Below are 23320 nucleotides of genomic sequence, written 5' to 3' on the forward strand. Positions count from 1 at the left end.
GAAGTGATGAGCATTCACTGCACGACCATTGCTGGGGAAGACACTGGAGGTAATGGAAAACTGAGGCTTTAGAACTAAGGAAAATATTTTTCACTTAAATTGAGAAATCCATCACTGCTTCTAAGTCCAACCACTGTGGCCTTTTTATAGACAATTTAAAAGTCAATCAAAGTCTTCATTCATCATATATTATGAATTTGTCAAACAAATGTGGCCACATGAATTATAAACATCTAATATCTTTTATATCTATTTTGTATTTCATATTTGTTTCTCCCACCCCCTTTATTATTTTTGTGTGAATTTAAGTGAACACTTAACATAAGATCTACTCTCTTAGAAAATGTTAAGTACACAATGCAGTATCATTAGCTGTAAGCACTATGCTGTGTAGTAGATCACTATATGAGATCACATATATATGTCATAATATATAAGATCATATAAGACTGACATATACTTTTAGATATATATGTATACATATAAGTGATCATATAAGATCACTAAATTAGATCACAGAGCTTATTTATCTTGCATAACTGAAATATTGGATGCTTTGACCATCATCTCTCCAATTCTCCTTCCCACCAGCCCTCTAAATCAACATTCTATTTTGTTTCTATGCGTTTGACTATTTCAAATTGCACATATAAGCGAGATCATACAGTATTTGTCTTTCTGTGTTTGTCTTATTTCACTTAGCATAATGTCCTTCAGGTCCATCTACACTGTTGCAAAAAGCAGGATTTCTTTTTTTTTAAGGCTGAGTAGTATTCATTTATATGCATATACCACATTTTCTTTATCCATTCATTGATGGATGGACGTTTAGATTGTTTCCATAACTTGGCTATTGTGAATAAGGCCTCAATGAACATAGGAGTACATATAACTCTTTGAGATCCTGATTTCGACTCCTTTGCATAAATAGCCAGGAGTGGCATTGCTGGATCACAGAGTAGTTCCATTTCCAATTTTTGAGAAACCTCCATACTGTTTTCCTAATGACTGTATTAATTTACATTCCCACCAATAGTGCACAAGTGTTCCCTTTTCTCCACATCCTTGCCAACACTTGCTACCCATAGGGCTTTTTTTTTTTTTAAATAGTAGCCATCCTAACAGGTATGAAGAGATATCTCATTGTGGTTTTAAATTGCATTTCTCCAATGATTAGCAACATTGAGCACCTTTTCATGTACCTGTCCACCACTTGTATGTCTTCCTTTGAGAAATTTCGATCCAGGTCCTTTGCCCATTTTTAAAGTGGGTGATCTTTTTTTTTTTTTTTTGATATTGAGTTGTAGGAGTTTCTTATATATTTTGGATATTGACCCCTTATCAGATATATAGTTTGTAAATATTTTCTCCTGTACAGTAGGTTGCCTTTTTAATTTTGTTGATGGTTTACTATGATGTGCAGAGGCTTTTTAGTTTGAGATGGTCCCACCTGTTTATTTTTGCCTTTGTTGCCTGTGCCTTAGGTGTCATATCCAAAAAGTCATCTCCAAGACCAATGTCAAGGAAATTTTCCTATGTTTTCTTCTAGGAGTTTTTTGGTTTCTCGTCTTACGTTTAAGTCTTTATGCCATTTTGAATTGATTTGTGTTTATGGTTTAAGGGTCCAATTTCATTCTTTTGTGTGTGGATTTCTAGTTTTCCCAACACCACTTATTGAATAGACTCTCCTTTGCCTGTTGTGTGTCATTGGTGACCTTTTCAAAGATTGGTTGGCCACGTATGTGTGCGTTTATTCCTGGGCTCTCCTTTCTGCTCTGTTGGTCTCTATATACATTTTTATGCCATTGTCATACTCTTTTGATGACTATGGCTTTGTACTATAGTTTGAAATCAAGAAATGTGATGCCTCCAGCTTTGTTCTTTCTCAAGAGGACTTTGGCTATTTGGGGTCTTTTGTGGTTCCATAGGAGTTTTAGGGTTCTTTTATCTATTTCTATGAAAAATGCCATAGGAATTTTGATAGGGATTAAATGGAATCTGTAGATTGCTTTGGATAGTATGGACATTTTAACAATATGCATCTTCCAACTCATGAACGTGGGGTATATTTCCATTTATATGTATCTTCTTCAATTTTTTCATCAATGTTTTATAGTTTTCATGTCCAGATCTTTCACCTCCTTGGGTCCATAGAGGCTGGCCTGGTACTGGGAGAGGTCTGAAGCCAACATCTTTGTGGCTCAGTCTTGTGTTGGGGACCACTGGTGCAGGCCTGAAGCCCAGGTCCACCGGTGACAGCCTGGCATTGGGGTTCACTGGGGCAGGCCTGGAGCCTAGATCCATAGTGAACTTGGATTCTCACTTGACTCTCTTTTCCCCAGGGAGAGCTCTGGGGTGAAGAGGCTCACTCTTTGCTATAGTGGCTTGGGCAATGGGTGACCCAGGTAGAATGGAACCATCCTTGCTACTGTCTCCAATGCATCTTTTCTTGTTTCTGTGCTCCACTCAAGTGCTGTAATCTCTCATCTGGAATCCAGAGCTGTCAGGAAGGTTTTTCATTCATTGCTAGTTTCTCATAGCAGTTTTCTGTGAGAGGACACTGGCTGGAACTTCTATCCCATCATCTTGCTGATGTCTCTGTTTGATACTTCATATGTTTTTGATCTCATGATCTTTGTTTTGTTTTTCTACACCTTGGTTCATCCCTTGATCACTAATAGTTTCGTCTAATAAATTCTCTAATAACTGTCTAATTTTAGCTATGCTTTTTTTCTAAAAGGGTCTCTTTAGAGACCCTCCTTAGGGACCTCTTTAATCTGTCTGCTTCTTTCCAAACAGGAGCAGCTGCCTTTATTTCCTATAACTCCATTGGACTCATCATGAATAACACATTTATCTCCAAGGAACACCTAAATACTGACGAAGAGCTGGACAAATTCTATCTCAACTCCAAGGTAGTGAGTGGCACAATAGGAGACGTGAAGAATGGGTCTCTGGCTGCTCCTATTAACTTCACTTTCCAACATATTCAAGTGGGCACAAAGCAGGTAGCTTTTAGTTCTTGGAATTTTCTGGTATCCACTCCAATCAATCCCATGATGGGTTTGTTAAGTGGTGATGAACATGAGCATGGTCAGATTCTTGAAGACTAGTAACCAAGTAAACTATGCACCTGGTCTGACGCCATTTCCAAAAGACATTCTAACTACATGAATGCAGTTATCTTCTTAATAGTTAATGTATGGGAAGGGAATTAGAAATGCAGCAATATTTGTTGTTACGGATAAAAAAGAAATTTGTTCAAATTAGTCCTTTACTTCCTATGAAAGATATGGAAAAGGAAAGAAATGGAAAGATTTTTCCATTTGAATTTCCAGAACTTTTTGGAATTACTGAACCCAATGTTTTCTTCAAGCCTCTCATGTCTCAGAAATAAATTTTAAATATTGTCGCTGAACGTCAGATAATAAGAACATGTTTTATGAACCAAATATAAAAGCATCTTGCATATCCCACTAAGTATGGCTACTATCCATTTATTATTGCAAGAGCAGCTGGATCCAGGGGGTTCATAATAGATATTTTATGCAAAAAAAAGAAAAAGTCTAATGAAAATAGCTTTGACAAAAGGAACACAAGGTGCATTTCTGACTCCTCCAGTAGTCTGACCTTAAGGCAAGTTTTTGGTGCTCTATGAGATTTACTGTCCTTGTCAGGGCTGTTGTGGCAACTAAAATGAGATAATATTGTTATGGTAATTGGTAGGTTTTCAACAAACATTAGTTCTTTTCCCCACTTTGGATGGAAAGTTCTCCAGTTGGTCTAAAGTGGGTCAGTCATAGCTGGCAGGTTAAAATAGGGTTCAGCAATTTTTTTTAGTAAAAGACCAGAGAGTAAATATTTTCAGCTTTGCTAACTATATAGTCTTTCCCAAAATTACTCAATGCTGCCACTGTAGTGCAACATCAGCTATAGACAGTACATAATAAATAGGCGTGTTCCAATAAATCTTTGCCTATGGACACTGAAATTTGAATTTTGTATAATTTTCAAGTGTCATTAAATATTATTCTTTTCTTTTTTTTCAACCATTTGAAACAGTAAAGAAGATTCTCAACTCACAGGCACATAAAAACAGGCAGTGGGCCAGATCTGGCTCATGGTTCATAGTTTTCCATTCCTTGGGCTAAAAGATCTCTTGAAGTCATTCATAAAAAGGTACTATTAGGGTTCATAGGACATAGTACTAGGCAAGGAGTAGTCAGAGATATGAGGGAGGGAGCAAATGTGAGAGGGATTATTCAATCAGCAATAGGGAGCAGCAATTATACCTGTGTTTTAACCTCAAATACACATAAATTGTAAATTCTAGTAGGTTTAAATATATTGATACATATATTTACATTTACTGACTGAGGTGATTATAAAATACAATATAACAAGGATATTATTCTCTTTTCAGGTGAAAAATGAATTTGAAAGGCCTTTATGTGTCTACTGGCACAAAACGACTTGGTTCAATGATGGCTGTCATGTCATCTTTTGTAATGTGACACAAACAGTTTGTTCCTGCAATCACCTCTCCAGTTTTGCAGTACTTATGGCATCCAGTGTGATGAAGGTATGGTCTTAAGTCTAATACTAACCAATTAGAGTCTGATAACTAATTTTTTAATAAAATAAATATTATTTCAAATTTATATTCAGAGGAGAATTTAAAGATATTTATAGATTTTATTTAATTAAGAAAAATGCATGCCTGCTGGTTTTAAAATGGAAAATATAGAAAATTACAAAGAACACGAAAAGATGCTACCATCCATCAATAATGGAAATTAGCTTAAAACATAAATTCTGTTATTTTATGCATGTATATATTTTTTCAAATGTGTGACCACACTCCATTTCAGTGGTTCTCAACTGGTGGTCAAATTTGCCCCCTAGGGGACATACAGCAATACTGCAGACATTTTTTCTTGTCACTACTTGGTGGAGGAGAGTGCTACTGACATCTAGTGGGTCCAGAGATGTTGCTAAACATCCTACAATGCAGAGGACAGCCCTCCACAACAGAGAATCATCCATCCCAGAATGCCAATAGTGCTGAGACTGAGAAACCCTAATCTATGTAGTATAAATTCCGCTTTGTAAATCTGACATCGTCATGGACACTGTCTACTATCCATAAGTAGTCAATTTAACATTGTCATGGATATTTTCTAATACTCATAATGGTCTGAAAACATTTTTTTAAGGTCTGAGTGGTAATCCAGATCAAGAATGTAAAATAACCAATATTACCTTCTTTACAATAGTAAATTTATCAAAGAAAATGGAAGTCTAAAATGAGTTTCTTTTGCTGGAACCAGGAGGACCCTGTGCTGACTGTGATCACCCACGTGGGGCTGGGTGTCTCTCTGCTGTGTCTCCTCCTGGCGGTCCTCACCTTCCTCCTGTGCCAATCCATCCAGAACACCAGCATCTCCCTCCACCTGCAGCTCTCACTCTGCCTCTTCCTGGCCCACCTGCTCTTCCTCACAGGCATCAAACAGACCAAGCCCAAGGTAGAAAAACTAACCAAAGTTCATTCTTGTTTATGGAGAGCTTGCCAATGAGGAGAAAGGAGGTGTATGGAGAAGTGATGTGACAGGAAATAATCGGATAGCAAACTTCAATTATGATTGATTTGTTGATGCTATTTGCAAAATACTTTGTATAGGTCAAGCTCTATGATTTACATAATTTCATTCAATTAGCTGAATTTATTTGGTTTAACGAATATTTATTTAGGGCCAATTCTAAGCCTAGAACTTTGCTAGGAATTAAGAATACACAGTGCCCCGTCCTCATCCAATTAAAAAGTAAAGAACTTGTTTTCACAGCAGAAGTAAACACACAGAGATTCAGATCCCATAGGTAAGACAGTTGCCAATGTCAAAAACAGGAAAGGCTCCCTGAAGGAATTTGTGTCTAAGTTGTGCCCTTAGGTTAGGGGAAGAGGTTAGCCATTGGAAGAGAAAAACATTCCAGACAGAAAACTGATGAAGGCCTGGATGTGAGCTGGGTCTCAACTTATTTGGAAATCTTATGTAACTCAGTTTTCCTAGAATAATGATTCTCACACTTTCCTGTGCATTAGACTCATCTGGAAGGCTTTTGAAAAAGTGAGCCTTATTTCTAGATTTTATGATCTAGTAGGTCCAGCATGGAGTCTGAGAATCTGCATTTATACCAGGTTCCTAGGTCATTTTGATGCTGATGGTCCAGGGATCGTACTTTGAGAGCCACTAGCATGGAATATATACTGTGATTGGGGAGGAGGCAAGAGTTGGTCACTTTTTATACAGCCTTCCGGGGATCTGGGCATTCTTTGGTATCTCAGACTTTAAAACTGAAATAAACAGAATGTAGAGCAAAGTTCAAGGTTGAAAACTGCTCCAAGTTGGTGCCAATGAAGAAGAAAGTTGAATGGGTTTGAGCGTGAGAAGGGATGGGGAATCCACAGCACCTACTCACTGCTTGGATGTGGAGGATGAGGTTGGGGATGTTATCAGGGGTGACACCCAGAATGCAGGTTTGTCCTGTGGAATGGATGGCTGATTGTCCTATTCACAGAATACAGTGTAAGGAGCTCTTTGGACTGGATCCCTTTGAGACACATTGAGGTTTCTCTGGTATATCCAAATTGAAGTGGTCAGAGGACAATTCCCTCTATAGATCTAGTGCTCGGGTGAGAATGCACATGGAAATAATTAGCACACCATCTGGAAGTACCAGAAACCCCAGGAGAGGATGATAACTCTTAGGAATAAAGATGCAGAATAAGAAGGGGGTTGGGGATGAAATTCTGAAGGATAGGCATAGAAAAAGAAAAAGAAAAGATAGAGGAGGCATAGCCAGGGAGGAAGAGCTTTAAGTGTCAAATAATGCAATGATTCAAGGCAATAAAACTTGAACAGTTTCTATTGGTCAAATTGAAAAATGACCATTGGTGAATTTGGTGAGAGCTGTTTAAGAGGAATAGGGCAGAAGTCAGGGGGTACCGGGGGAGGGCTGAGGACTGAATGGGTTGTAGGCGGGAAGAGGGAAAAGGAGAAAGCAGCACTCTTGAAGAGGGACGAAGAGACCAGAAAGAACCTGGAGCAGAACTTGAGACCAGGGAGGTATTTGCTTTCAATAAAATGAAAGAGCCTTGAGAGTACCTAAATGCACTTAAGAAGGTGCCCAGGAGAAGAACTATGACTAACGACAGATGGGGGATCCAAAGCAAGACTAAGAGGACAGGATAGAGAGTAAAAAAGAGGTTTCTGCTTTGGAGGGTGCTGCAGAAATGTAGAAGAATTTCTACACAGTACTAACACAGTTTAGTTAGGGACCGTAAAAAACTATACAGTAGTTTAGTTCTTAGGCAGTACCTTAATTATAATAAAGAAGGCAGAAAGTGAGACTTACCTGGTAATAGAGTTTTACCAATTGAGTATCATGAAAGAATTAAAAAGGCAGGAGAGTCGAGTATAATCACAGATTGGTTGAAGCAACATGAGTTCAGGTCTAGGATAGATAGGGAAGGAGATGAATGAAGGAAGGAATAGGCTAGTGTGGCGAAAGCAGAAGGATCAAGGAGCCCTGGTGTCTTGGCAAAGTTTAAGAACAGGGATGGCTGGAGTCATTGTGCTTTTAAAAACCTGGAAGGGTATGTCTAGAAAGAAGAATGCCTGAATTTAATGTCAAGGAGTACAGTGTGGACATAGAAACAGGTGTCCAAAGTGAAATGCAGATCATTGTAGGTAAGGGGTCAAGAAACTTAGAGGCCAAGGTATTGGATATTGAAGTTATCCAGGATGATGGTAGAAGCTGGAGAAGCACTCAAATTTTAAAAGCATAACAGGAGTCACTCAGTACTTAGGAAGTGCCAAGGATAAGAACGGGTAAAGGATGACCTAGCTGGACCTGGATGTTTGGTGTCTCTGTAGGAATAACACACAGCAAATCCCGTTAATGAAAATACAATACCAACCTCACCTTCTGCCTTCAAGATGCACAGCGTACATAGAAGGGACGTCTACTTAAGACAGACGTAAGGAAGCAGCATCTCCAAGGCAGAATCAGAGTTTAGGAAAATCAAGGAGCTGGAGGAGAGTTCAGTAAAGACTTGGAAAGGAATTCACAGGGACCAAGGACAGTTTTGGGGGAAGGGAAGCAATAAGAGTTTGGGTCTGGGCTGAGGAAACATGGCGTCGTGTGGGAATGAAAGCACGGGAAATAATAAATGAAACATTTTGAACAATGATCAAGTGTGAAAGGAATGAGATACACAGTGGGGCTAGCTGGCCACTAGTTTTCTGGAATAATTGGTTTTTGTACACCTTTTTAGGCGGGGAAGGAATCAAGTCTTTCTGGAAGAAGAACGTATTCAATTCAGGCTCAGCTAAGGAGGCAGACAATGGGGATTATTTTAGTTCTTAAAACTCTGATACATGGAATAATTTTTGTCCTATGTCAGTATTTTATATTTAAAAAGATAAATTGTGAGATTTATCTGTGAGTTTAATGTTTCTAAGTTTATATCTCTCTTCAAATGCAATGCTGTGTTGGGAATAAAATGGCATCCTCGTGCCCATCGAGCACTCCGGTGCGTCTCCTCCCCCTCCAGGTGCTGTGCTCCATCATCGCAGGGCTGTTGCACTACCTCTACTTGGCCTCCTTCACCTGGATGCTCCTCGAAGGACTGCACCTCTTCCTTACCCTTAGGAACCTCAAAGTGGCCAACTACACCATCACCAAAAGACTCCAGAAGAGGTTCCTGTATCCTTTTGGCTACGGGATCCCAGTGGTGATTGTGGCTGTGTCTGCAGGGCTCAATCCCCATGGCTATGGCACACCTAGACAGTGAGTGTGATGCTGAACTCATCCTGGTGGGGAAATGTGTACACACCTGTCTTCCTTGTAAAAACAAGGGAGAAACAACAGGAAACTATCTGTTTTGACAATCATCACTATAATTATTAATACTGACACCCATGATATTAACAGCAGTGGTGGCAGCAGTTCTCACTTGCCATTTCCTTTGTCCAGGTTCTGTGCTAAACACTTTGTATACAGTATTCCATTTGACACTCAGTACCTGCATTTGAAAAGTAGAGAATAGTCCTGTGTCCCCACGTAACAGGTGAGGACAGTGAGACTCAATGAGGTTGAATGATTTTTCCAAGGTCATAGAATTAGTTAGGTATAAGATTTGCCCACGTCTGGATGCTAGTCTCACTCAAATAAATTATGTTGCATCTCTAAACCATCGTATTCACAACACAAAGCAACTTACTCATCTTCTTGGGCTTTTCCTCTTCTCATCAATATCAGACAGTCAGGAGGAAATAGTTTGGTGTTTAAAATGTAGACAGATTGAGTGCTCTGAATTACCACTCAAGTCTATACTATCATACAGTTGGAATCATTAATTTCTGGGGTGTAAAGAGTCTTAGAGTGTTATTAGAATCTAATAACACTCATTCAGCCATCCTCCCACATTTTATACATGAAAAAAATAGCCTGAATAGTGGCTGAAAATGTAATCGTTTTGAAATGCAGAGAAAGAAAAAGCCCTGTCTCCATATAAGCAAAAATTATATAAATTTCAAGAGGTTTGTTACAGTGTCAGGAGGCCAATCAAGAAAGATGCCTCATCTCAAATCCTATCCACCCATAATCATGGTCACAGCATTCAGAATACATGATACTTGGTAAATGTTTTAAAGCTGAAAATTACATTTTCTGATAAACAAGCATTTTTGTGTTGTTTTTAATCCCAAGTATACTGTTAAATACATAATGTGATGTGACAGTCTTTAGAAGCACTTGAAGTCCTCATCATTACTCTAAGCGTTCTTCCCACTCTGAGATTCTCCTCTGAAGTAGCAAAAATCTGTGGATTCCTATTTCTAACTGAATATGTTGATAAACACACTCATCTATTCAGTGCTTCTGATTATGTTTGGGATTGTTTGTCTCCATTCTTGCACTCTCTAGCTAATCTATACCTTTGTTCTCTCTCCAGTTCTAATATATTCTGCATCCAGAATTTTCTTAATGTTTTACTGCATTATTCAAATTTTAAAACCAAAAAATAAACTAGGCCAAACTCACATCAAGTCAAACTGCCCATGACAATCTTTCCATGTCCTTCATAACCTGACCTCACTCCACTTACGCCAAAATTTTTCCCACTACGTTACTCCATCCCCAGGCTGCTACCTACCAGACATCATCTAACCACATTACTATTCCTCATGAACCTTGTGTGGCAAATTTAGTTTACCACTGAATGTATCTCATTATTTTTGATGGGTAACATACAGCATAAATTTTAGTATCCCTTAAACATCTTATATTTATCCCGGATAGTACTGAACAGTTGATATCTATTTACTGGTTCTTCTTTTTTCAGCTGCTGGCTCAACCTAAAAGGAGGGCTTATCTGGAGTTTCATAGGTCCAGTCTCTGTGATCATCTTGGTGGGTATATAATATATTTGTTTTCTACTTAAGGTAAGATCAAAATAGGTACCATACAACATGGGAAGCCACTACATTAGCATCATTTAAAATTGAAGCAGATGTTCCAGATACTTGAATCTACAAGTCCTCCTGAGCATTCAGATCTACTAAATGTAAAACAGTGGACTAGAGGTTATTGAAAGATGTATATTAAAATTTCTTATTATGAATGTGAATCCACCAATTTCTCCTGGAAATTATGTCGATTTTGCTGTATTGTTTTTTTCCAGGGTAATATTCACCCTGAGCTAACATCTGTTGCCAATCTTCCTCTTTTTACTTTTTGTCCTCCCCAAAGCCCCAGTGCATGGTTGTACATACTAGTTCTAAGTCCCTCTCGTTCTTCTATGTGAGCCACCACCACAGCACGGCCACTGACAGATGAGTGGGGTGGTTCTGAGACTGGGATACAAATCTGGGCCACTGTGAAGCAATGAGAGCCCTGAACTTTGGCCTCTAATCCTACCCTTGTTTATTGTATCCCAACTCTGCACTCATGGTAGACTGTATGGTTTATAATCCTGAATTTGACTTCATCTTCAAAAAGCGTTTTAATTCTGTTGAAAACATATCCTTCCAGAGTGGTTCTGAATTTGATACTATCAGGTATCCCAGAGCCACTACTGACCTAGGATAAGTTGTTATGTAAATGGGCCTGTTTGGGCATTCCAAAGTAAAGTGATGATATAAATTTGGACTTCAAACTAGTGTGAGGAGAAATTGGTAACAAAAATCTCAAGAAATGCATTTGAACTTATGCTCAGAGCTCCTGACTAAGAAAATTAGCTTTTATTTGCCTTTTTTCCTGCACTGGTAGGAAGATGTTTTTCTACTAGACCACTTTAGTGAGAGAGTAGCCTTTCAAGGTTCTTGGCTTTATGCGGGTGGGTCTTAGTTCCAACTTGTCACTTCACAAGTCTTTGTCCCCTGCCCCAGCACATGTTGGAATCTCAAGTCCCTAGTTAATTGAGACCATCTCTCACATCCATTCTAGGAAAGGGCAGTATCAACCTACACACTGGCAGATCAGGTTTGGAGTTCCATCCTTATTTCTGATCATCAGTGATTTTCTTTAATTTCTTTTAACTCCACTATACATCAATTGATGTTTGCTATCTTTTATTCAGCAATTCTAGATGTTTCTTGGATGATCACAAGAAATATCTGGGGAGCACGTTAAATATACAGGTCCCATGGGCCTACCTCAGACTTACTAAATATGAATTTATGAGAATACAATGCAGAAATTTGTGTTTTAGTAAATACCCCAGGTAACTAATGATCAGCTAGTTTTGAGAATACGTAAGAACCCATGGGCTTAGCCAGTAGGTCTCAAAGCATCTTGAATATATCTTACAGCTTTTTACAATAGATTCCTAGCTCCTTTCCATTTTGCCAATATCTACAAGCCTTAAATGTCGATATTTGCTGATGGTATTTCATATCATTCCTACAGATAAATTTTATCTTTTATTTGACAATCCTATGGATTTTGAGAGACAGGCTTTCTTCCCTCAATAAAGAAGTGTCCACGATAAAAAACACAAGGTAAGGAGGGATCAGGCTTTTTTGGAAGGCCCAGGGAGATGAGCTCATTAAATGTTTCCATGAGATTTTTCTCTTGGGGTACACTTGAAGAAGTATATGATGGTCTTCCTTAGTAACCTGAGTATAAAAGTGGTCAAAAAAGAGGATAATATCATGTATCAAGTATTAACTCTTGTGTCCATCTCTGTGCTTGCCAAAAAGTTCTATGAGGTGAGTACTTTTGTGCTTGTTTTACACTGATTATTATGAGCCAGACATTGTGTTTTGTACGTATTATCTTATTTAACCCTTACTCCAGCACAAGGAGAGAAGCACAACTATTAATCTCATCTTTCCAATGACTAGACTAAGGCTGAAAGAGTTAAGTAGCTTGCCTGATATAATACAGCTGAACCTATGTGTCAGACCTGAGATCCAATCTGTCTGATGCCTGAATATGCATCCTTAACCACAACTACCTCTTGCAAGGGATTCTGGAAAACTTTTCCAAAGATGTACCAGTAAGGAGAGGCTAGGCTGTGTTGTAGTAACAAATAGCACCCACATTTCAGTGGCTTAAATCAACAAATGATGAGTTCTTGTTCATACCGTGTGTTCATATGTGGATCAATTAGGGGCTCCGTTCTACAGTGCCCTAGCTCAATGAGCCAGGAAATGGGGTAGCTACCATCTGGAATGTTGTCCATCACTACAGGAAAGGGTCTCCCTCAGGCAATTAAACACTTTGGCTGAGAAGCACCACACATCACTTCTGCTCACAGTTCATTGACCACAAGAGACCAGGAAGTAAAATCCTAATAGGACCTCAGAAGGAAGGAAGCAAGATATACTAGATGAATAAGACTAATGACTAAAGCAAAATGTCAGTGAATAGTAGAGGCTAAAGGAATGCCTGCCTGACCTCATCCAATCCCTTTTTGCTATACTACATTGGCTGGTGAGTAATAAGAAAAGCTTTATCTTTTTGTAACAAAAATCTGGGCTGGGCAAATTCATATATTTAAAAGATGAGTACTTACAAATTACTTTTCCTTTAAGTAAAATTTCTTTAACAAATTTCCTTTAATCATAGCTTTCTTGTACATATTTAATTTCTAGACATCATAGTTAATATACATGCTCAGAGAGATTACCTACATGTACTGACTACCAAATTCAACTTAATGTGAAATTAAATTTAAGCAAGTATTATATTTTAATGCAATAATTCTCAATTTTTAATGTGTATCAGCATTATCCAGAGAGCTTGTTAGAACACATGTTGCTGAGCCACAGCCCCAGAGTTTCTGATTCAGTACATCTGGGTTGGAACCGAGACTGCAGTTCTAATAAGTTCTCGGATGATGCCCATGCTGTTGTTCCAAAATGAAAATTTAAGAGCCACTGCCTTAAAGCTAATATGGAACACAAATCAAAAAATAAATACATCTAAACTGTAGTTTATGTGCTGAAAATTTTAGCTGTGCTCTCTTCAGTTAAATTAACTATAGAGTAATTCACTCATTGTCCTGTAATCTTATTCTTAACTACATATTTCTCAATTTCATCCAGTCTTGAGAAAAACTCAACCTTTCCAATTGCTTAGTAAAGAGAATAGGTTTTTTTAATGAAATACTTTAGGTAGAAGGAAAACTGCTGAGATTGAAAGTGAGAGGCAAAGAGAAGAGCGTGTTTCCATCTTGATTTGGCAGGACATTGACATTTAAAGCTACGGCTCAGCTCTTCCTCTTGGGCTGCTCCTGGGGCCTTGGCTTTTTTCTCGTTGAGCCCGTAAAGGAACCATTCAGATCAGTGAATGCCTATGCTTTTACCATCATCAATGTCCTACAGGGAGTCTACATCTTCGTGATCCATTGTCTCCTCAATCGGCAGGTAACGTTACCATTCTTGTCCTATTCCCAGATCCAACGTACAGTCTGCCTTTGTCATAAGCATTGTCTGACCACTTGGATCATTTGCATTCTGCTTTGTTGTCTTCTTACTGGTACAACTCAGCAACAACCACTCCTTAATCCAAGTACCTGATTTGCTCCTATATCATTCAAAGTTGACTGCAGTGATGTCCGTCACACTACATATTCCTTTTCAGTGGAAGCTGATCATGTTCCCCAGTAACACCATTATATTCCCTTGTAGCTCTTAACTTCAAAACATCCTTGCATCTACTGTGTCATTCCATTCTGATAACCATTAAGAGAACGGAAAGGCACATATCACTTATATCAAAGGTTGGCAAACACTTCCCGTAAAGAACCAGATAATAATTATGTTTGGCTTTGTGGATCATATGATCTGTGCTGCAATTGCTCAATTCTGCTATTGTAGCCCCAAAATCACGCAAGGACATCACTGACAAAATGGGTGTTCTATTTCTGAGTGAGACTATGTTCCAACAGAAATTTAAATTTCCTATCATTCTCATCTTCACAAAATATTCTTCTTCTTTTTATTTTTCAACCATATAAAAATGCAAAAACCATTCTTAAATCACAAGTCCTAAGAAAAATATGGGGCATGCTAGATGTGAGCTGCAGACCATAGGTTGCCAATCACTGATTTATAAAAACCTATGTCCAGGAAACAGTATTTTTATAAAAATTCAAGTAACAAAATCATTCCTTAATAATATAATGAGTTTGACTCTGCCCTAAAGAGTGAATGTGAGCATTTTATAATGGAGAAAGATGACCAAGGTCATACAGACAACCATTTAATGATATAGCCATTTCATACAATTTCCTGGGCTCCTAACTCCCACTTCAGTGTCTTCCATCAGTAACTAGCCACTTGTGGTAACAAATCTGTTTACTCCTTAATTTTCAGGTTCAAGAAGAATACAAGAAATATTTTATGATTATTAAAAAAATGGGAAGCAGTAGCTATGTGTTATCTAGCTCTACTACCCACAACCAAATGGTAAGAACTTCTTTTCTTGCTTGATGCACTCATCTAAGTCAATGCTTCTTAAAATTTAATGGGCCTACAAAGCCCAGTGTGATTTTTGTGAAAGTGTTGATTCTTATTCAATATGCCTTGGGTGAATCCTGGAAAATCTGCATTTCTAGCAAGCTACCAGATGGTGCTAAAGTTGATGGTGCATGGACCACACTTTGAGTAAAAAGAGTCTCAAACAAGGGCAACATGGTACAAAAAGCACTGAAAGGAGGGACCGAAATCCTGAATCCAAGCAGGAAATTGTAATTTAGAAGAAATTTGAGCGCCTGCCATGTGGCAGCTACCCTTCAAGGCACTAGGGATGCACATTGAATAAGACAGACATGGACCTGCCCCCATTGGGCTGACAGTCCTCTGGAGAAACAACAGGTAAATAAGTAAATCATTGCACAGGGAGGTGAATGTTCTGCAGGAAACCACAAGGGACTCAGATGTCAACATTAACAACAACTAATATTTACTGAACATTAATAGTGTATTGACTGTCCTCTTATCACTTTACGTGCCTTTAATGTTTCATTCAACTCTCACCACAACCACATTGCTATTATTATCACCATTTTACAGAAGAAAAAACAAAGCACAGACATTGTCTGGTTTGACCACGGTCCCTCTGCTGCTAAGTTTGGTGCTGGGATTCAAATCCAGCCCACTGGGCTCCAGAGCCCACATTCCTAACCCCCCGGGTTACACAGACTAGAGAATCAAGGTGTGTGGGTGTGACGGCAGGGAGCTCCTTTATATAGGGTGGTAGGAGAAGGCCTTTCTGAGTGAGAGCAGTTCAGTAATCCAGGTGAGAGATGGTGACGTGGAGCCGGGAGTGAATGACAGGGAAATGGAGAACTGAATGCATCCAAAGTGTATTTGTGAGCCAGAATGAAGAGAATATATTGATGGATTGGGTGTGGGGTGATGGAAAAACAGTAGTTAAGGAGATAGTCTTTCAACAAATATTTATTGAGCACCTATCATGTGCTAAGGCCCAGTTCCAGGGCTTTAGCATGTACTGGCGAAAAACTCAGCTAAAGATCTCTGACCTAAGGAAACTTACATTCTACAGGACAAGACAGTCAACAAACAATAGTTGTAGCATTTAAGTAAACTCTACGTTATGTTGGACGATAAGTGATTTGGGAAAAAATAAGAAGTGAAGTCCAATAAGGAGAATGAGAAAAAGTGTGAGTAGGGGTGGTCAGGTTCTAAGTTTTTTAAGTGTCATTGGCTATTTGTTGCACAATATTTTCTCTTTCATTAGCTTTATTAAGATTATCTTTTATAGAACTTAGTAGAGTTTTATGGTGAAATCTGAATAAGAGTTAATGGTTTGGGGCTGACCCAGTGGCGCAGTGGTTAAGTGCACACATTCTGCTTTGGTGGCCCGGGGTTCGCAGGTTCGGATCCCGGATGCAGACATGGCACCACTTGGCAAGCCATGCTGTGGTAGGCGTCCCACGTATAAAGTAGAGGAAGATGGGCACGGATGTTAGCTCAGGGCCAGCCTTCCTCCGCAAAAAGAAAGATTGGCAGCAGATGTTAGCTCAGGGCTAATCTTCCTCAAAAAAAAAAAAAGAGTTAATGGTTCTATGCCAATGTCAAGTTGGGACCATTGGTAAAGACTAGGTAAAGGGTATATGGCACTTCTCTGTGCTATTATTGCAACTTCTGTAGACTATATATGATTACTTTGAAATAAAAGGTTAACTAAATTAATAGAATTAAATTTATGTTTTTTAAAACAGTTTTTAATTCTTCTATTATACTTTCCAGTTAGTAATTCCTGATGTAGAAGAATGCTAATGGGTTCTTTTCTTTACTGATCTTGTATTTGGGAACATCATTGTACTATCTCATTAATTCTGACAGACTTTTTCATTAATTCCCTTGAGATTTCTATATGCGAATGGCACACAAAATGCACAACTGGTCAGGATGAAAATTCAACTTGTTTCGTTTTTGTTTATCTCCCGCTGTCCTTTTGAGCTTTATTCAGAAGAGTTACTCCTCCCTGTGCTAGTTGGAAACCAGCTCAGGTCTCAACTTTTCTTGCTTGAAATAACCCTGGAGTTACTAAGTCACAAAACAGTATCAATTCAGTAATCAGAATATCCCGTCCAAGATACTAATCAAAATGCCACACTTACTCTAATACTAAAATCTTCTCTACCTGCCTGCCCCTCACTCATCTCAAATCTACTTGAGGCTGGGAGCGTGGGGTAGAAAAGGGGGCTTTACAGATCTCTCTTTTTCTGGCTGGGGTTTTCTCTCATTTCTCCATCAATAATATGTTGGCCAGTTTTTCACTCCACTAGGAACTAACAGAGTAGGGAGGAGGGAGTGGTAAAGTGTTATGAAATGTCTTACTTGAACTCATATAGTCATAAACTAACATTCCTGGATTGTTTAAACAGTACCAGTGCTTAAGGGAACTTCACGTAATATTTTGCCATTAAATACAATGTTTTCTTGAGGAAGACGTCTTCTATTCCTATTTTACTAAGACTTTTTAGTGTAAAAAAAGGTGTTAGTCTTTGTTAAACACTTTTCTGCATCTATATAGTTTTCTCCTTGCATTCCTTATTGTGGTGAATTACATTGATAGTTTTTATTCTTGGGATGAAATCCATGTGATTGTAAGGTTTTTTTGTCTTTCTAATTTTAGTACATTTTTGGATTCTGTTAGCTAATATGTTTTTTGGATACACACACATATATGCACATGGTCTGTGTGTGTGAGTGTGTGAAATTTGCTTATATTTTTCCTGTACTCTCTTCTGATTTGGCATTCAGGTTGCATAGAAAGAGCTGGGTGGCTTCCCTCTCTTTTCCTTTTTTCTGAAGCAAATAACATGCAATCGGGATTATATCTTCCTTGAAAATTTAAAGAACTTTCTGGCAAAACTATCTAGGCCTGGTGCTTGAGATGATTTTGATAGCTATTAAAGAAATTGAAATAGCATTTCTCCCTCTCAGTTTTTATTTCTCTGTGTGCCAAGAAAAAGCAGGAGAGGAAGGGCATTTTAGTCAGAAGTAACAGTGTGAATGGCCAAGACACAGATGTGGAAAGAACATTAGGTGTTCAGGAAACATAGGTATTAACAGTTTATAGTGGCTGGAATGCTGGGCACCCGAAAGAGTTGTGGGAGAGTAAGTTGGAAAGGCAGTTTAGAATGAGGGTATGATGGAAATGTTCTCCATGTCATCCATGACATGCCATGAACCCTGCTTAGAACGGCACCTTGCACACAGTAAGTCCCATGTAAATCTTTGTTGAATCATGTATCAAATTAATCTTATTTTAATTTAATTTAAAACTAATGAGGTTTAGCATATTTTCTTTTTTAACTACCAGTTTAATTTCCTCTCCTTTATTTTACCAGTTCATGCCATGTCTATTTTAAATCATGTTCTTAATTATTTTCCCTGTTGATTATAACACTTCTTAGTATATTAGGTATATTACGGCTATTTCTCTCATTTTGTTTTTCAATCTTGTTTGTGATGACTTTTACTAAAATGATTTGTTAAAGATGACTTGTTAAATTTATTGTTTTTAGTTTCCTTTCACTTTATCTTTCCATATTCAATACAGCCAGAAAAGTCATCAGGGTTTGATAAGAAGAGAGGAGACACTTCTGTCTGAATCTTTCTTCTACCTGTCCCACGATCAGAACCCACCTGCTGGAGAACAGGAAGAACAAACAGAGGCTGTTTTGTGCTGTTACTCTATTGTCTTCCATTGTAAACAACTCTGACCCATTTCCCAAAGTCCCCTCGCCACCGCCACTTCCAGTTCATTCTTTAGCCTCTTTACTGGTTGTCTACTGTGTTCTGTTTAAGTAGTAGCATCTGAGTAATATTTTTCAAATTTTATCATTGCAACTGATATCCTTTTGGTTACATCATAGCTTTGTGTGCTAACCTGGTGCCTTGATTTGTAAGGGGATCAATGAAAGTCAATCCACAAAAGTCTCCGTGTGACCTGAGAAGAGAGTGGGTGCTTTTAAATGATACTTGGTTTAACATCTGAGAGATGGTTGATGAATACATAAGAACTGAGAGCGCTGCCCAGATTGTATATATGGGATGACAAGAAGGCAACATGATGGAACCTTGCAGAACCCTTATCTGTGAAAGGTGAGAAGATAAAGAAGAACCCAACCTATCACTTACCAACAAGTACCTTTGAGCAAACCATAGTAGCATTTTTGTATTTCAGATCCTTCATCTGTTAAAAAACAAAGTGCTCATAACAGCCCCAGCTTTATGGTGATTTTATGAGAATTAGTTGTGAAAATATATTAAAAGTTATATATATATTTTATATATATATATATAAAATGTGTGAACACTATTATTATGTATAAGTATGTCTAAGTGATCAATTTTCATTCAACTGAGTAGGACTTTTAAAAAATATGCTTTTTACAGAAAAATATTATTGGAGAACTGATCCATGTTTGAAACCAGGAGGTCAATGCCCATGAATGCTGTTGGCCCCTCTCGAGAACCAGGCTGTCCTTGAGGACCCTAGGTGCTCATTGGCATTATCTAGGCAAGTTTACACATTTTCAGCTATACACAGAGGACAAGTTGCTATCATTTGATAGAAACTACATCTCTATGTCCCTCCATATAACCATTTTATACTTTAGTAGGCATCAATCTTTGAATCAAATCTTTGTATATATAGTGCCCTTTGGTAGGAGCCAGCCTTAAATTTAGCCACACACACACACACACAAATGTTTTAAAGGCAACACATAAGACTTTTGTTAAATCATTGTAGCATACATTTAAAATTGCATATTCCCCAAAAGAAGTTAGAGAAATAGAAATTAAAATGCACTTAGACATTTTTTCTTGAGACATTAGTTAAATCAAGGCCTCTTTTCCTTCAGAAACACAGAAAAGACACCCAAGAGTCAATCCCACTGCTGTTAAGTTACAAATTGCTAGCCAGAAGAAAGTTACCGCTAAAGAAGAATGCATTTCCTTAGAAAAATTGCTATTTTATTGTATGTCATGATTTCTTTTATTTTTTTTATCTTACCTACACCAATTTTTAAAAAGAGGAAAACTACCCACAACTAAAATATATAACTATGTACTGGGGGGATTTGGGGGACAAAAAACAAGAAAAAAAATAAAAATAAAAAAATGTAAAAAAAATAAAAGGAGGAAAACTTATTTGAAAATGTCCCATCACATAGGCTATGGTTTACAGATATATCTCAATATTTCTCACTATTTTTATCTGAATTATAAAACAATAACTCCTTATAAGAATGCTGAGGCTTTAGGAAAAGATTTAAAGTGTGATTAGTATGTGTCCATTGGGGTAGGAAATATCCACCGATCCATCCAGTGAGAGTGAGGCCTGACCACCGAAACACAAGTCTCCAAAGGTTGGTATCACTCCTCGTCTTAACATAGCAGGACTGGCCACTAAAATTCACTCAAACTAGAGGTTGGTGGTCCCCAGGCCTCAGAAATCCCCTCCACTCCCTCCTTACATCCATCCCACCACTCCAGTTTCCTGCCAACTGCTGGCACAGGCAACAAATTCTTCCATTCAAACCATGCTGCTCACCCCACAATGCTCTCTGCTTGGGAGCCATGTTCCACTTCCAAGGCACGCTCCTGTGTCCAACTTCTGGTTCTCATCTCAGTCCATTTCCAGGCCACACTTTGTTCACTTCCTATGAGGCCCCATGTGCACTACTGACGTGCTGGCTTTGAACCCACGGGGAGTTGAGCATGTTAGTCCATCTTCAAGTTTCTGGGACAGTCTCTGCCTCAGATAACATTCTGAGCACCATCATCCCATCCCCTTGCACCGTTGGTCTGAAATCTAGTGCCTTCCTCCTCCACTCTTCCTCAGACTAGGAATGGAGGGTCGAGGGACTTTGTGAAGTTCCTCCAGATTGGGCAATAGCAGGATCCTGGGAATTACGGGGTCACTGGAATGACCCAAAAGTGTATCTCTTTAGGGGGTGGGGAAAGGTGAGAATTTGGTCTCCAGGAGCCCTTCCGACTGGGAATATCTTTGAACTACTCTGGGCTAGTTCTGTGTATCCTGATTCAGTAGATAGTGAGTGTTTTTCCCTCTGCATGTGTAGATGTGTTAGTTCTACGTGTGTTATGTTGCCAGCTTCCTCCTCAGGGCAGCCATGTTGAGTTTCTATCTAGACATTTATGTATAAAGATATTTTGAAACCAGGTATTCTCTCTTTGTATTCTTACAGACAAAATTCCTCTATCAAATATTTGCATACAAATTATAGTAACTGTTTTTATCCACCCCGTTCCTCAGGCAAAAAATATTAGGAGTCATCTTTGACTCCTTCCTTTCTCCTTCGCTTCACATCCAATCCATCAGCAAACCGCGACAACGTTTCCTAAACACACACTCTGAATTAGAATTGTTCTCCTGGATCAGGTCATGAGCCTTGTGCTTCCTCTTTTAGTTGCTTCTGGCTCATTCGCCATTCAGCACCCAGACTGCAGTGTAAGACAGATCCACACTCTCCCGTGGAATCCTAAAACCCAGATCCTGGAGGGAGATTGCCAGGGGCCAGCTGTGTGACCTTGGATAATTATATCACTCCTGAGTTTCCTCATCAGTAAAATAGGAGTTAATAGTGTTTGCTTCATAGGGTTGTTGTGGGAACTGGAGAATGAATATGTGTCAGATACTTAGAACGTGCCTGGCACATGATAAAGCAACACATAAATTGTAACTACAATTATAATCAAAGTTATTATTGTCATGACTCTTTAAGTTGAATCACATGAAATTGACACTATACAAAATTGCCACTATTTTGACCTACAAAAAGGGCAGCTATAGATGACTCAACCTAATAAAGGGCCTACATGATCTGCCTTCAGGCCACGTCTCCAAACTCATTTCCTTCAACTAGCCACTTCACTCACTGCGCTCAGTTACCTGGACACACATGTGTTGCTCCGCCTTGAAGATTTTGCACTTGCTGGGGTTTTTTCCTGGAATTTTCCCCAATGATACTGACTTAAGACAGCCCCTCAGTTCTCTTAGGTTTCTTACAAATATTACTGCATTAGAAGAAACATTGCTTATTCCTGTACGTAAAATAGTTATTCTCCTCCCACTCAGGGATTCTTGTGCCCATCACTCTGGTTTATTTTTCTCAGAATTTCACTCACGCACTGAACAAATATGTTTTGAGCCCTTCCTATGGACCAGATGATGTTCAAAGCACTTAGAATGTATCACCAAAGCAAATCATGCAAGAACTCCTGCCCTTGTGGGTCAAGACAGACAATAACAATAAAAATAATTTATTTAAAGTAAAAGATATAGTGTGTTAGAATATGTAAAAATGCTACGAATAAAGGATAAGGTGGTTGGAAAAGCGTCTGCAACATCATATAGAGTAGTTGGGTAGTTGTCCTCATAGAACAAAGATCTAAAGAAGGTAAAGGTGCAGATATCTAGAGAAAGAGAGTTTGGGGAAGAGACAACAGCACATGCAAATGCCCTGCAGGAGGTGTGTGCCTGGCTTGTGTAAGGAACAATAAGGAGGCCAGAGCAGAGTGTGTAAGGGAGACAGTGTTAAAAGAGTGAGGCAGAGAGATGGGGTGGGAGGAGGGAAGCAGATGGTGGAGGGCCATGTAGGCCATTGTAAAGGCACCAGCTTTTACTCTAAGCAAAATGAGGAACCAACGCAGAGTTTTGAGCACAGAAGTCACATGATCTGGCTTCATGTTTATAAGGAGCACTTGGGTTGCCATGTTGAGAACAGAATATAGAGGGAGAAGGGTGGAAGCAGACAGACCAGTTGAGCAGGTGCAGGAATTTACATGGGATAATGGTGGCTTGGACCAAAGAATTAACATCGGATATGGTGAAAATGGTCAGATTCTGGAAATATTTTGAAGATGGTTCTGACAGCATTTCCTAGATACAAGATGAGAAAACCATTTATTGGCTTACTTGCTTATCATGTTTTTTTCCTTACCAAGATACTGGCTCCATGAGAGCAGGGGTTTTGTTTAGCTCACTGTTATCTTCCCATCACATGTGGGGCTCAGTCAATATTTGTTGAATGGATGATTAGTTTAACTATCTCTTTCCTGAACTAAACTTTGAAATGCTGATCAGGGATGATATTTCATTCATCCTTGCACCTCCAGCACCTGGGACAATATCTAGTGCTTAGGCACTGCTCAGCCAACTGCACTGGCCTCATCTCACACTGTGTCCCACCACCATCCCCATCTCTACGGTAGCCACAGTGGAATCTTTCAATTTCTTGAACAGG

General features: G+C 38.8%; 1 protein-coding gene across 1 annotated transcript; it reads left to right on the forward strand.

Annotated features, from left to right (window-relative positions):
• The first annotated feature begins 2392 nt into the window (after positions 1 to 2392).
• On the forward strand, positions 2393 to 21529 carry LOC138925243 (adhesion G protein-coupled receptor E3-like). The gene is made up of 7 exons (XM_070275004.1): positions 2393 to 2405; positions 2800 to 2993; positions 4424 to 4582; positions 5331 to 5525; positions 8615 to 8850; positions 10406 to 10472; positions 21485 to 21529. Exons 1-7 carry the CDS (start codon positions 2393 to 2395, stop codon positions 21527 to 21529), a joined length of 909 nt encoding a protein of 302 aa, XP_070131105.1.
• The last annotated feature ends 1791 nt before the right edge of the window (positions 21530 to 23320 follow it).

Source organism: Equus caballus, chromosome 7, assembly GCF_041296265.1.
Source record: "Equus caballus isolate H_3958 breed thoroughbred chromosome 7, TB-T2T, whole genome shotgun sequence".
In the NCBI taxonomy this organism is placed as follows: Eukaryota; Metazoa; Chordata; class Mammalia; order Perissodactyla; family Equidae; genus Equus; species Equus caballus.